Source organism: Micropterus salmoides, unplaced genomic scaffold (assembly GCF_014851395.1).
Source record: "Micropterus salmoides isolate LMB-PRFRI ecotype aquatic unplaced genomic scaffold, ASM1485139v1 Ms_hic_scaffold_3, whole genome shotgun sequence".
NCBI classification, from domain to species: Eukaryota; Metazoa; Chordata; class Actinopteri; order Centrarchiformes; family Centrarchidae; genus Micropterus; species Micropterus salmoides.
The window spans coordinates 31537330-31552700 of NW_024042261.1; the positions used below are offsets into that span (position 1 = coordinate 31537330).

A 15371-nucleotide genomic window follows, 5' to 3' on the forward strand; every position below is an offset into this window, starting at 1 on the left:
TCCTGATGACAGGAGAGATCCTTTATTCACTTGCTGTTCACTCTGCCTTAAAACACCTGGATGCAGTTTATCATTGTGCTTTGCGTTTCATTACAAGAGACATATATTGTACTTATCATGTGTAGTACTATATGAAAAAGTAGACTGATCCTCACTAGCAACAAGAAGAAAACTACAATCTATCTTTTTTATTGATAAAGGTCTCCTTCAAAATCTTGAACTCAGTTATACTAAGCTATAGGCCTATATTGTGAGAGGAAGTACAAGCAGGTTTACTAGAAATGATGAAGTAAAATTTAAACGTTATCAAATATAAATTGAAAGTTCACCTGTTCATGCAACTCTTTATCGTGAGTATTTAGCACAGCGTGTATTTGTGCCTGGTCATTTCTCAAGAGAATAGCTTTCAAGTCGGTTTTTAGGCATAAATATGAATAATAAAACATAGCAGGTATATATTCACGAGGTATTAACAGCATTATCCGTTATTTAGTAGTGATGCAACTTTAGCTATAGAGCTATTAAAGGATAGAAAAGGGGAAAGAAAGGAGAAAGAAAAAGTCTCCTTTCAAGTAAGCAGACGAGAGTGAATGCGGAACTAAAGTTCAGCAGCAAACGTTTCCGACCGGATGACAACTTTGTTGGACCGCTTTCTGTTTACACCGCAACGTGGGTCACTGTGACAGAAAAACAAATTCTCTATTATCTGTTTTACCCATGATAAAATGGGTAAAAAGCGCCACAGCGAAGACTCGGCGGAGTCAAACACTCCGGTGAAAAAAGAAAAAGTTCCGGAGTTCAATGGGACTATATTTAAAGCTATGCTAAAGGAACCCACCACAGCCATGAAGGGTGAGTGTATATGTTTGTCTCACACATTTCATAGAAGTGATAGTCATAGGGATTTATCCATTTATTAATTTAACGTTATTTAGCTATCCTCTATTTTGCCGTCAGTATTTGAGCACCGCGTCTTTCTTGCTCGCGTGTCCGCAGTGATCGCCTCTTTTGCTTTGGCTAATTCTTGCTTCTTGTCGTCTGCAGGACTGGAGACATTCATATCAACCGCTAAGAAGCTGCCATGCTCTGATCTGTATGATGTGGTTGAGGGTTACATCAAAATCTCTATGGAGTGTGCAGAAATATTCAAATTGTTAGAGACAGAGAAGCACATAGAGAGTGAGGTAAGCTCAATTTTCTCAGGGGATGGGACTGACTGGGTCTTTGGACAAATAAAGCTCTAATCCAGTCTTGCTTCTGTCTAGATGATGCTGATTTTTCAGAGCTTGGAGATGATCCTTCTAAGGACAGCCAGTGACCTGTCCCACTTCAACGTGGTTGGCAACGCTATTGTGAAAAAGACGCTTTCTAGCTACATGAAACTTCTACAGGGATCTTTCAATTCAGAAAATCACAGGTTGGTGTAATGACTTCAATACAAGGACTTCAAATGTCCGTCCTCAGCACATTTTAAAATGTCCCTTCTGCCCTTGACCCTAATGTTGTGTTTTCCGTTGTGCACAGGTTTGTCCGTCAGTGCCTCAGTCTCCTGTCCGCCTTGGTGTCTCAAGGTCCAGAAGCTGCAAGAGAGGTCCTAAGTCACATTCACATCAATAAAGCTCTGTCTGGACTGGCAAAGAGAAAGGATAAGAAGGTGTCTTGTAGCACTTGCCTTTTTTGGTTTCCAGCGTGTGTTGGAGTTGTTGTGTTCTGTAGACACGTATGCTTACATTCTTCTTTGCAAATTCTCCAGGGAAGACCTGATGTCCGCATGGCTTTTATCCAGTTTGTGCTGTCCTTTTTGGTGTCTGGTGATAATGATACAGTTGGACAAATATTAGAAATAAAAGGTAATCGTTATATATGGATTCAAATTTACTTAACATATTCTTATCCCCACTGTGTTGATGACATGTTAATTTGGTGTGTCAGAACTTTTGCCAGAGATCCTGAGTACAGGTCTGAAGGAGGAGAGGATGACCACAGTCAATCTGATTGTGTCCACACTGAAGACTAGAGTAAGTGCTCAGCAGTTCACACTTTCCATTTAAAAAATCAATTTATGGATTTGATAAATATTTGTTGTTTTTTGTCTTGCTACAGGTTGTACTAAACAAGGCCATAAGTAAAACACAGAAAGTGCGTTTTTTCACACCTGCTGTATTGGCCAACATAGCATCTCTGTATAAATGGAATGGGATTGAGGATGCAACCACTGATGATAACAGAGTGCGTTATTTGCTTTTTGTCTTGTGGTCGATGAAACAAAGTCTCTGTTATCCAAAATTGCTTTTCAACCAGTGGGTCTAAATTGTATTCATTTTCTTTAAGATGGCAGAAGACTCAGAGCATGCGGGTATATCTGTCATCCGGGATCTTGTTCACAGTTTCCTTCTTGACCTGTGTTGCTCTCGTAAGCATGGTATCAGCTTTCATGATGCCAGCTTTGGCACAGCTGGCAGGTAAGTAATCAATGTGTGAAGTTTACCTTGTACTGTTCTGGAAACTCCTCATGCTGATCATAGGATTTAACATTTTTCCAGGGCTGGTAACATTGTTTTACTTCAGTTCTTGGTGGGGCTGAAGCAGGCCACAGAGGATGAATTGGTGGCAGAGCTGGTAGTGAATGTGTTGAAATCTAGCCCTGACATGCTGGCCAGATACTTTCAGGAGACTCAGTATTCATACACACCCCGCCTCAAAAGTGCTTGGCAGGACAATGTCAAATTACTTAAAAAGGTAATGCTTGAAAGTATGTCTGACTTCTTCAGTGTTAGCTCATATTTAGCTTGTCTGTTTAACAAAAAAAATGAATCATTTTCATATGTCAGATCTACGAGGCCCAGCCAGAGATATCCACAGTCTTCCAAACTCGCGAGGTCATCCCTCTCCCTCGCCTGCTCTCCATGATTATGGTGATCTCTCTTCCTCCAGTCTGTAACAAGGCCTTCTTCACACAAGGCCTCAGTGTAAGTGACTATGGCTCCTAAAATAAAATAATCAGTGCTGTAGCTAAAGGAATGCAAAACACTTAAAATGTACTCTACTTTGTCATATATTGTCAGAATATCTCCTCTTGTATCTGACAGCTTGCCAACACAGCAGTGCAGCTCACAACTCTGTCCATGATGAATTTCATCTTGAAAAGAGCCAATAAGAATATGGAGTACATTTTGCATAAGTCTGAGTGGCACAGTTCAGATGTATACACTCCTGATATGATGGGGGACTTGGTGCAGCAATACAGGGAGACACTCAGCAAGGTAAGCTCAGGAACGTGCTGTCTTAATAACCACAAATAGTTATGATGTATTGTTAAAGAACCCATGTCTCCACTTTTCATGCTCTTTTCCAGATTTTGCCAGATATGACGAGTGTAGTTGCAAAGTGGCAGTCTCTTAGTAAAAAGGAAAAGACGGATGATGAAGAAAAAAAGACCAAAGCTGAAGAACAGACAGAAAATAAAAACGAAGTGCCTGGTAATAACATTTACGATACACATATCTTGTGTATTCTAATCAGTCCTCTAAAACAAAGGGTATGGCCAGCAAAGACATTTGATCGACTGTTTTTCTTTATGTTGAGCAGTTGCTGAGACAGCTGAGGTTATCCTGCTGAAGGCTCTGATTCTTCAGGTCATATGTCTTTACCAGAAAGTAGTGCCACATCTGGTTAGCCAGTGCAAATTTGACTTCAGCAAGCTCTTAAAAGGTGATGCTTTTGTTATCATTGAGTTCATATATAAGTTATTTGTTTGGAGTAAGATGCTGGTGGTTCTTAAACAAAGCCTTCAAAGTTGTTGTTTTTTAACCTCTCCAGGGATTGTGTCAGAAAAAGGAATAAGGGAAGAAGTTGCCCCAGTTTTGCAATATCAGATACTACAGTTGGCCTTAGAGCTCCCTGCAAGCAAGTTCTCCTGGTTCCGCATACAGGTGAAGAAGTTACACTGTTTTATTTCACTATTTATACTTGCCTTATTCAGTGTTTTTTGTTTAGATGGCCTTGATTTGTGTTGATTTCAGCCTTGTCTCTAATGTGTTGTATATTGATTTTCTCCCCAGGATGTTGCAGATACAGAATCATCATCTGGAGAGAAGTCAGTACTTTACCTGCTTCTCAAGATGTTTGTCAGCAGCAGCAGCAGCCACCTAAAAACCTCCACACAGATGCTTGTTCTGAAAGTAAGGAACATTTCTTATTTTCCTCTGCATGTTTGTTTTCAGGTCGGCTGAGTCAGTGAACTCCTTTAAGTCCCTTCTTAAAACATACTTTTATAGGAGAGCCTTTCCCGATCTTATTTGACTTTATTTTATCCCTTTTATTTTATTGTGTTTTACTAATTTTATATTTATCTTAAATGTGTATTTTAGTCTTTTCAATGTTTTCATGCTTTTATCTTGTATTGTTTTTGTATTATTGTCTCTTGGGTATTATTGTCTTTACACTTGTTAAAGCACTTTGTAACTTGTTTTTGAAAAGTGCTCTACAAATAAAGATGATTATTATTATTATTTTCAGCCTGCACTAAATGTGAGACATAGATATATTTAGAAGTGACTTCAAATCTTCCAACCAGGCAGACATGAGATGTGATAATTGTTTAACAATTACCCCACTGTTAGTACATTAGAAAGACACATAATCAACAAAATAAAAAAGCTTAAATACACTTTTTGAAAACATTAGCCCAAGTTCATCATCTATTAGTTATCAAGAGTAAAAGTTCCAAAAATGTATTATTTCACCTGAAGGCACAGCATAATTTCTAGAAGATATGTTAGCAGTTCTTCAGCTACCAGATTTCTTCCAACAGTATTGCTAAAACTCAGTTTTAGTGAAAAAGTGACCGCTGTTTTGTGTTTCCTGCCTTGTATTCAGGTGCTGAAGGACAGTGGGGTGTTTGAGTACACCTGGGCAGAGCTTGAGCTGTGGCTCGACCAGCTGGCTAGAGTAGAGCCAAACCAACAAGAGACCATCATCCAGTTCTTGGAGAGGGTGAGGCCATCTCGTCTGTCTTTTTAAATCTCAACATTTCTGTTATACTGTTGGTTAGACAAAATAAGACATTTTGAATCATGATGTAGTAGTTATAATTGATAATCAACTCTTGCTCTCTTGCTCTAGGTGTTGGTGAAACTGGTCTGCAATTCTTACACATACACAGATAAAGTTGCCAGTCTGGTCCAGGAGGCAGCTTACCTGCAAGCTAACCTGAGTAGCCAGGAGGGCGACAATACCAGTACCCCAGTCTCACACATTGATGGTGAGTATATAAAGGTCAAAGAATCAAAGTAAATTTCTTCCAGCCATTAACATGTGTGTGAAACTTGATTTTTTTTTTTTTTCAATCTGACGATGTCTTCTAGATGTCTTAGATATGCTGGATGTCATTATGGAGGGTAGTGAAGGTGAGATGGAGCAGTTCGGGCCATGTCTGAGTGAAGACCTCATTATCCAGACCTTCCCCTTCAGTGTGGTGGTACCTGCTGCTCTGGAGGCCCGAAACAAACTGCCTGCAGACAAGGGTAAAGTATTTCTGCCTTGATAGGGATGAGTAGTAAAATGTTGAAAGTGGATCCACTTGTGGAAAAATAAGTGTTTTTTGTGTTTTTTAAGTTGGTAGTCACAATGTTGAAAATGAATACATAGACTGAAATGTTTTATAGTTGATGCACACCTAAAGACATTTCTTTTGCGGCTTGGCAGTATGTAATATGCTGCATTAAACATGCAACTCATGCCTGGAAAAAATCCTGTTCTTTCTCCGTACTGATAAATATTTCACAGCTAATTGTGTGATATGTTGTAATGTTGATAACCATCTGTCTTTTCTTTCCTCAGGGGTGGTGTATGAATACTTGTCTGCAGTGCTTTCAGATGTCCTGCACTGTCAGAGAGAGCCCCTCCCTCTCTGTCTGGCTCTGCTGCAGTACGATAAAGAGCTGGTGTCCTCAGAACTCTCTGCTTCTCCTCATCACTCCATAATACAACTTCATCAGTATTACTCCAAATGGCTACCACAGCAGTGCCGGGAGGAACTGGTTAGTTTTTGGTGGAAAGAAGAGATTGTTTAACTGAAAGGGTGATACACTTGTAATTTCTTTATGTAGAAAATAATGGTTCTATTTTTCACAGTTTAAGTCCTCAGAATGCCTTTCAAAGGGATTGCCAACCCCCATTTCATTCACTGCACTGCTGAAAGCTGCGTATAGCAAAGGACTGAGCACTTTGCTTGAGGACGCCTTCAGGAAGAATGTGGAAGGAACTCTCGCTTCCATGTTGATGACTGAGTTTCCAGTAGCAATCAAGCAGATCTTACTCTACATAAAATCAACAGTGGAAAACATTGGCACGGTAAGAGCAAAGAACAATCTTACCACACAGTAAATTACTATGTTAAAAATAGACACAGCACATCATATCCTTCTGCACAGTTCTCCAAAGACATAGGAACTGCCCCTCTGAAGACCTTAATGGGAATACTCCGGGATTTGGTGACCAAACTACAAGCCTTTCAGGAGACCCCAAACTCTGAGCCAGTAGCAGAGAACTCCCAAGAAGGATCAGAGCTCTTCATGGAAATCAACCAGTTGTCCACGGGAGAAGCCAATAAAGAGCAGGTTGGGGAAAAGTTAAACTCTGTTTAAACTATGACCAAACATGTTATCAAGTTTAATTCTACTATTTTTAGAATTACGGAGTGTAATATGGCACTCTCTGTGTTTAGATCCTGCTTTCTGCACTTACCTCCATCTTCAAGCATCCATGTTTTGAGCAGTGGTTTCTGGCTCTGGAGCTGGCTGCTTTGCCTCCTCACACTCTGAACCCAGTCAGACTAAAGCACCTGTGTGCTCAGCTGAATGATGACATTCTGGCCTTGCTGAAGATTAGCACCCCTACTCTCTGTGATCTGGGTCACCTGGAGCTTATTTGTGGCTACATGGCCACTATAAAAAAAGCTGTGCTCAAGGAACTGATGGAGAAGGGCACCCAGGCTGTAAAGAAGCAGTCCCAGCCTTTCCAGGCCCTCCTGTCTCTGCACAGCTACATGGACTCCTGTAATCTGAGAGAGGTGGTCTCCAAGTTGCTACTCCTCCCCCAGGAGAGCCTAATCTCCCCCAGCAGTGAGGGCACACAAGCAGAGCTTAGTGTCTATGGTCATGCAGCTGTGCAGATCCTCACAGAAACTAAAGCTAACTCTTCCCAGGACCACAGTATCTTTTTGTCCTGGGCACACCTCCATGGCCTGGGCACCCTGCTGCTGTCCTGTTCCAGCCCTGCACTGGAGGCCTTCCTGCTGCAGACTCTGTCTAGTGAGCCAGGCAGTGCCAAGCTCATCCACACAGATGTGCTGTTGTATTGTCTCCGGTCGCCTCTCCCACACACTCAGGCCATCAGCTCTCTGTTGCTACAGAACTGCTCCACACACCGCCTCTGCTTTGAGATGTGGTGCCTAGAGTCAACAAATATGGAGAAGCTCTCTAACCAGACAAAAACATTCCTTCCACTAATCAACACCTACCTACAAGTTGCAAGTCGAGAGGATCCTGTCAGGCCCAAAGATGGTTTGTTCTAAAACAAGTTCTCTATTGTCTTAATGGTGACCTATTATGCTTTTCCGTATTTTCTGTCATATCTATAATGTTCGAATGTCGGATGTTCATGTTAAAAGTGGCCAAAGTTTCAAATAATGAGGAAAACGTATTTAAAAGAAATCCATGTGTTAAGTAATTTAAATATGCTTAATTGCTGTGTTTTTATAGTGCAAAAAGCAGTTTTAAAAACCTTGAAGCAAGCATTGCTTGCCAAATTGTCCCAGTGTGTTCTGGGAAACCTGACAGAAGACTCCGGAGCCCAGCTTGCTGAAACACTAGCCAGTCTGATCAAGCTCACTTCAAACATCAAAGACACCAGGGACTTGATCAACAGTCTGCCCAGTGCTCTTCAAGAAGTGGACAGTTTTGAAAGGTATTAACTCTTAATACTCTTAAATGATCAGTATCACAAACTTATTAGCTAAATATTGTTTTCTCTTCCAGGTGGCAACTAATAGATGTCATCACTGAGAAACTGGCTGATAGCCCAGAAGAACAAGAAACCTGGAGGAAGTCGGTCACCACTGCTGCCATCAAGTGTCTCATCGCCACTTACAGTCACTCTAAAGTTCAGGTTACTTCCTCGTCAGAGCAGGAGCAAAGCATCCTGGGAAGACTGCAGCAACTCCTAGTGGGTTTATTTTCCTCACACATACTGTACACTGTATACTGTACTGTTTTTACTTCATGCATTTCATAATTTGTATTCTTTGCACAGACATCAGCTGAAGACATCACTGCATCTGAATGGAACAGTTTTGTCAAGAATGGACTGAAGTGAGATATTTGTCTAAATACATTTTGCTAGATTTTTGTTCCAGAGCATCACATCAGAGATATCTTTTTGTAACCAATGACGTAATAGACATTCTTCCACTGTAGATATCGCTACAGAGATCACAACTTTCTGAACACGTTGAGCAACCTGTTGGAAGTTATTTACGGTGGCAGTGGAGCCCAGAAGGATCTGATACCTTTGTCCACCCTTCACATGATGACCAGCAGCCATTCCCTGTTCCTGTCCACCATGTTGGACTCTGATGAAGATCCTAGCAGGTGTCAGGCTAAAGGTACACATGGAGAATAGAATGGGGACATGAAATAACTAACCTGAAGCCTTATCCCTCGATTGAACACGATGAACACAAACACTCTATTTTGTTGTCGTTTCAGAAGCGTTAGTGTCCCTACTTCTCGGTTTGGTGAAGAAATGCCCAACAGTCTGTAACATCAATCACTTTGTTGTACTTTTGGGAGCATATGGAGTCACACTGAGTACTTCAGGTATAACAGGAAAACTAAGTATTTTTGTGTTTGTGTAGTCTTTCTTTCCTCTCACATCTTGTTTTGGTTTGCAGATCAGAAACTATTACTGCTTCTTCAGGAATATGAAAAAAACAATGTCAGTCTGCTGAAATTTCAGTAAGTTACATTCATATGTGTATGTTATAAGTGCAACAAGTGTACTTTGTATTTGCAAACACTCAATATGAGTTTTGAACTGCAGATCCTTCTTGTGGGGCCCAGCAGCTGTGGAGCACCACAAGACCAGGAAAAGTCTGGGAGCTTCCCTGTGGAAGCAGGCGAGCTCAGACGACCTGTTGGCCCTGCTGAAAACTGACAGGATGCTCCAGACAATTGCACACTTTCCCCAGCAACGCAGAATCATCCTGCAGGTCGATATTTTATTTCACATTTCAGAAAATATATTATTTGTTATTTGGATGAATCTGTGATATCAAATTGTTTCTCTCTTATAGGAAGATAAGGAGCTGCTGTACTCTAACAATGCAGTAAAGGACCATGGGAATTTGTATGATCCCGTTTTTCTTTTGCCTCTGTTCAGCACCATACTGCGGCCAGGTGAGTATCTTTCATTGCTGTGTTATCGCTCCTAATCAGTAAGGGTTATCACTGCTTTATTAATGTTAGATTTTTTCCCATTTCTGTGTGACAGAGTGTGTGATTGACTGCCTTAAGTTTGTATCCAGCCATGCCCTTGGAGTAACGGTAATGGCTCTAAGTAGTTACGACCCAAAAGTGAGAGCGGCGGCGTATCATGTGCTAAGCTGCTTCTACCAACACCTGGAGGGTGCTCGGTTCAGAGAGAAGAGACAGGTAAAATGTCAAGGGGGTGGCGTGTGACTTTTTAAACATTGTATGTGTGATAATCACCTTCAGAAAGACTGATGAGCTTGTTTTTTATCAAATAGCTTCTGTACTTGATGGATACAGTGAAGAACGGAATCCGGCAGCAAAATCAAAGACTTCCATTTGTCCTGACCACTTACATCACCAAAGTGGCCCAGCAGATGCTAAAACCTGGTGTGTAAACCTGAAAACTTGCACGACGGTAGTGCCTGATCAGAGTGATTTCACCCAGTGTTTACTTAAGGATATTTGTTTAGGACATGTTTCAACTTTTCAAACTGAGAAGGAGCTTCATCAAGAAGGCAGCAAAGTAGATGTAGAATTTTTAAAAATCTTTTTGTAAGTTCTGTATGTTGCAATTCTATGTAGTATATGAAGTTATTGCAGATAGATCGGTATCTATGTTTATAACAAATAAATAAGACACGGAGAGACTGAAGATGGATTCTTCAGTCATATTATAAGCACATTGCATGGTTCATCCACCAGATGGCACTCTTCAACTCCCCTGTTGGTAACACACTGTTCTGAACACCATAAAAATCAGCTGACTTAATCAGCTGTACTTTTGTATATAATATTTATAACAATAAAAAAAGATAATCGTTGTTTATGTTATGCGTTTGTGAAAAGAAGAAAAAAAATTAAAAATATCAGCTGAAATACTGGAATATTTTAAAATCCTCAAATATCAAAATCGTATCTGTATTAACATTCTATATACATGTGTATACAGTTATACATTTTAGTATTGCCTGCTGTATAACCAATACTGTCCTCAGGATCATTGACCTTTTTCGTTGTTTTGTGTGATTTCCCAGAGGACCACATGTATGTGGTGTTAAACAGGTTTCTGCTGTCCCATCAGAGTTTGGACTTCAGAAGAGTACCTGAGTTCTTCAAGCTATTCTATGGCTTTGATTTGGAGGTAAAGTATTATATAAAGAGCTGAAAACATTGTTGCTGTTTTCTGTCCTAAATAAGCTTTTCTTGTGTCAACATCATTTAGCCTTCATCTGTTTGTCTTGCCTAGCTCAGGTTTTTTTTTTAGACTGATGTTATCTGTTTCTATGAAGCGGGTGTCAGCCACGGGAGTATGACTCACTGTCTATTTTTCCCCGGCAGCATAAAATGGAACGTGAGTGGATCTTGAGCGTGCTGGAGGAAGGAATAAGTGATGGACACTGCTATGAATTGTGTGAAAAACAAGGCATCTTTCAAACCCTTTTAGGATTCAGCAGCAGCCCTCTGTGTGATGAACACTGCCAGGTACACACTGGGAATCACAAAGATGCAACATATTAGCAGTGGAGTCAAGACAGATGACAAACTAAACTAAAACTATGAAGAAATTTATAAACGAAGACCAGAACAGTCTAAAATTAAGCATACGAATGAACAGATTGATAAGCAGGTTTATGCTCTGAAATGCATTTCATAAGAAAACAAATAAATGGAGTTATGTCTAATATGCATTTATTTCACATGTATCTCCCCTCTAGGCACAGATTATTAGGGTGTTGTGCAAGGCCACCCGTGTGACCAGAGCAGCTTATAACCTCACCAAGAGCTGTGGGCTCCTAACCTGGATAATACAGGTGGTTGAAAAAAGGTAAGCTTGAGAGTAAGGTCCAGTATTAATTTTGACTTTTACTATTACTATAATAATCTCTCGAGCCAGTGTTGTATTTTCTACATAAGTCTGTACTTATTATTCTCCTCAGGAATCTAGACCAGCAGCTGCTAAGTGCCATCATAGATCTACTCCATGTGCTGTGGTTTACTAATCTTGGGCAGAAGGAGAAGGAGGTGGATGGAGCCAAGAACTCCTCATCTGCAGAGGAGAAATCTCAGAGCTCAGTCAAGTGTCTCCCACTCCCACTAATCAGTGAATTCCTGTCTGTGGCATTAACTATCAGCAGACACCTCAGGTAAAAACTATTGCTTGTTAAAGTTTCAAGTCACTCTTCAAGTACTTGACCCAAAACTTGTAATGATAAGTTGCACTGCTGACAAAAGTTGAGATGTCAGCAAAAAAAAAAAAAAATGTTAATGTCTTTTGGTCAAGGATGTCAGTGTTTGTTTGATCTCCTCCTGTCAGGTTGCATGTGAAGGCCGCTCAGCTCAGCCTGTTTCTACAGACGCTTTGCTCTGTGCTGAAGCATCGTGAGACCGCTCTCAATGTTAACAAGCAGGCTGACTGGCTAACACTCCACCCACAGCCTCTCTCTTGTACTGAAGCCCTCGCTCTGCTTCTCTCCTGGGCCTCACTGTCCCGCGATACAGCACTCCTTACCCAATTACAAGCCTTGTCTGAAAAGCACAAAGTCAAGGAATTGTTGGGTGAGTGCCATTAAATGTATCTTCAACAAATTCATACCAAGAAAATGTTGTCATGGTTGCTTTTCTGCCAAAGGGGAGGGGACAAAATACATGTAATGGAAAAGGAGAACTATTATTAACAGTGCTGCAGTGGTGTTCATAACGGATTGATACGTATTTGTCAGAAGCCTTGAAGTAAGCCTTTTCATGAGTTTTACAGAAATTCCAAAATGATAACATCTGCCAAACTTCAACAAAAGGCATCAGCAAAGAGAAATAGCAATCATAAGGTGAAACTCAACAACATGAACATGACAGACTTATACTATGTATTGGTACTGACATCATGACAACCTAATATGACCCACTTTGTGGCAGTGTTTGTAATTGAGATATAATTACTTCCTAATTAATGTTTTTCACAAGTTGTTTTATCTACACTATTTCTGATGTATTTAAAGCATTTAAATAGCATTTAAATAAAAAACATAGAGTCAGAAAAACTGACATTAATTCCCACAATTTATGATTAATATTTGATATTAGGCTTTCAGGGCCTCCATTGAAGCCAAGCCCATGTTAGAAAGTTTGCACCCTGCCACACTGTACCGTAAGAGCACATGTCAGTACATGCACACCTTGTTTTAACATTACAAACAGTGGAGAATTTAGAGCTTGGTTCCATATCACAGTATCTAAATCATATCAATCAGTCAGTCATCTAAATCTTTTATCTTTGACAGCAAACAGTTTTGTTCATCTTCCTCCTCAGGGATGGGGAAGGATAAGACCCGAGGTAAAGGCTCCTTTTCCAAAGCCCGCACACAAAAAGAGGACATGGCAGAAGATGCTGAGACTGAGAAACAAGAAGAGAGTCTCCTGGTAGCGTGTAAATTTGACCTCAGCGGCATCTTTGTTCACTGGGAGCCTGTGTTTCCCTCTCTGAACCCCAGCCGGCTCAGCCAAGAGACAAACTAGATCCCACTCGATTGGCCGGTGATACAGCGCACCTGCTCACCAAGTGGTCCCTGAGGTGCATGTTGGAGGACTTGTATGATGAAAACAGAACAAAAGAATTCTTGCACTGGGTTGAAAAGGCTGTGATAAAACACAGGGAAATTGTGGATGTTGTGTTACTAGATCCTGGCTGGAAAGCAGACCTTCTTCGACTTTACCATCAGGCCTTTGAAGCTCAGTGTCACTCCAGCATTTCAGCAAGAATGGAAACTTTCCAGCTCTTTACCAAAATTATGGTAAACTTATTAGAGACCCAAGACTGCCTTCCAGTGCTGCATCAGGCAGTCATCTCTGCCTGCCTGCTAGAAGCCACACATGATCAGTCTCGCCGTGGTAAGAGCCTGACCTTATTTATTGATTCTGTCTACGACTGCTAGTGTGCAGACAAACAATACTATATCAGTATTGTAACAATAGTTTACCTCACTTAAAAGCTCACTTTCCCACCCCATAAATGATATATGTTGTAGCATTGACATGCTGGAGTCTCAGAGATTTTGTTATCCAATGTTTAAGCAAGCTGGACCAGAAATTAAATTTCAAATATGATATTAAGATGTAAAATGATTTAAGGGTCCAAGATTATCAATAACTTTTCATGAAATTTGGTGAAATGTTGGGCTCTGCCCCAATGAACAAGTAATTATTTTTTAATGTAGATCTGGATCCAGGACTTCCTACACTGCAAGAATGTTTTTTACTATTAAACTTCGAATCGAATGAAAGAAATCACATATATGTGTCCTATATTGTACTTTTGCCAATTCAGCAGTGGACTATGAAAGTGAATAGACATTGTTAAGTTTTGCAACATTTATTGTTGTTCCCTTCATACACTTAATGTTAATGTGGTGGTGCTCGTACAAATAATTCAGTCATTTTGCACATTACTAGAAATCAGCTTAATTATATAGCGTGATATGTGCCACTTTTGCAATAAGCATGGAGGAGAAATCTGATTCTGACATGCCTACTTGATGAGGATAATTTATAGATGTTTAAATAGTCTTACATTATGGAACCTATGTTGAAAGCCAGATAATTACATCTTGTAAGAAGATGACTCAGTTGTCATATGTTATGTAAATAAAATCTTGTTTTCTCCTTTCCAGAAGCAGGGCTATTGCTGTTGTCGCTGTACATCCATGAGTTGTGGAGTGGAGCCACATCAGCAGAGCTGTTCCTGTCTCATGTGAGTTTGGTGACCAGAGCCAGGTGTAAGAGACAGAAAGCATCCAAATCATCACTGACTCAAACAGCCATCAGAGCCATCTGTAATGACATCATCACCATGAAGAATTAGATATGACATCTGAACACTACTATGTTCTTTGAAGTAGACTTAATAACAAGAAAGCTTGTATTATTTCATTTTACTGAAGATATTTTATAAAATTCTGTTATAAAATGTTGATTTACAGATCTGTTACAAATTTGTGAATGTTTTTTTTTTTTTAACATTTGGTTCCTGCATTACCTCACTTCAAAACTGTAATTGTATGCTAAATTTAAAGAAGGTGTTGTAGACTTAATTAAAGAAATTTGATTCAATGCCGTAAAGCTGCCTTATTGATGAAGCACAATAATATACCTTTGCTCTCCTTGTACTTTAACATATAGGACACATGTACACAAACTGCTAAAGGATAATAGTTAGATAACATTTCATTTAATGTAGCCTTGCAGTTTGTAGGTATTCAGTGATATGGGAAGAAAGCAGAATCATTGGCTACTATTTTCCCATCATTCAGATTTTAAATGAGTGTCCATCACCTCAATTTTTAACATTTTTGTTCACATCCGTCAGGGCAAGCAGTCGATGTTCTGTGACTTCCTTTGATTTTGGATCTGTGATACCTGCAGTAATAAGAACATGTAGAGTAGAGAAGTAGAGTTTTGTGACTATCTAATTTAGTACATGTGTATATGTATATTTCAGTGTTTCTGTTAGTAAACCTTCCATTTAAGGCAGATTTTGGAAGATTATGCATCACACTTACCTTGGCAAGTTTCCACTGCAAGACATTAGATTCAAACTGAGAAAGAGGAATCCCACAAAAGCAGCCAGAATGATCCAAAATATTATTACAATTGAGTCTGAAAGGGAAAATTGCTGTTATCCTTATGTAAGACAAGATACAGACAAATTTATTAAATTAAATAATTTACAAAATATGTAAAGGATAAAACTTACATTTATTGTATTTCAGCTTGCTCTCATCCACAATCACATCAAGATAATCATAATAGTATTCCCATTCACTGGTGGAGTTCTCCATTACAGCC

General features: G+C 39.8%; 1 protein-coding gene across 1 annotated transcript; it reads left to right on the plus strand.

Moving 5' to 3' along the window:
* Window positions 1–633: 633 nt before the first annotated feature.
* LOC119882997 (nucleolar pre-ribosomal-associated protein 1-like) lies at window positions 634–14640 on the plus strand. Its single transcript, XM_038693427.1, is given in 40 exon segments — window positions 634–852; window positions 1045–1184; window positions 1266–1417; window positions 1525–1654; window positions 1754–1850; window positions 1933–2018; window positions 2104–2229; window positions 2332–2462; window positions 2544–2739; window positions 2832–2969; window positions 3090–3263; window positions 3356–3479; window positions 3589–3711; window positions 3820–3932; window positions 4062–4181; window positions 4879–4995; window positions 5125–5263; window positions 5367–5525; window positions 5842–6041; window positions 6136–6354; window positions 6435–6620; window positions 6728–7565; window positions 7764–7968; window positions 8040–8226; window positions 8314–8372; window positions 8478–8665; window positions 8769–8879; window positions 8954–9017; window positions 9103–9271; window positions 9356–9458; window positions 9553–9713; window positions 9809–9920; window positions 10568–10674; window positions 10872–11015; window positions 11249–11358; window positions 11471–11677; window positions 11848–12089; window positions 12841–13014; window positions 13017–13418; window positions 14198–14640. Coding segments are annotated over 40 exon segments (6771 nt in total). The 5' UTR covers window positions 634–725; the 3' UTR covers window positions 14389–14640.
* The last annotated feature ends 731 nt before the right edge of the window (window positions 14641–15371 follow it).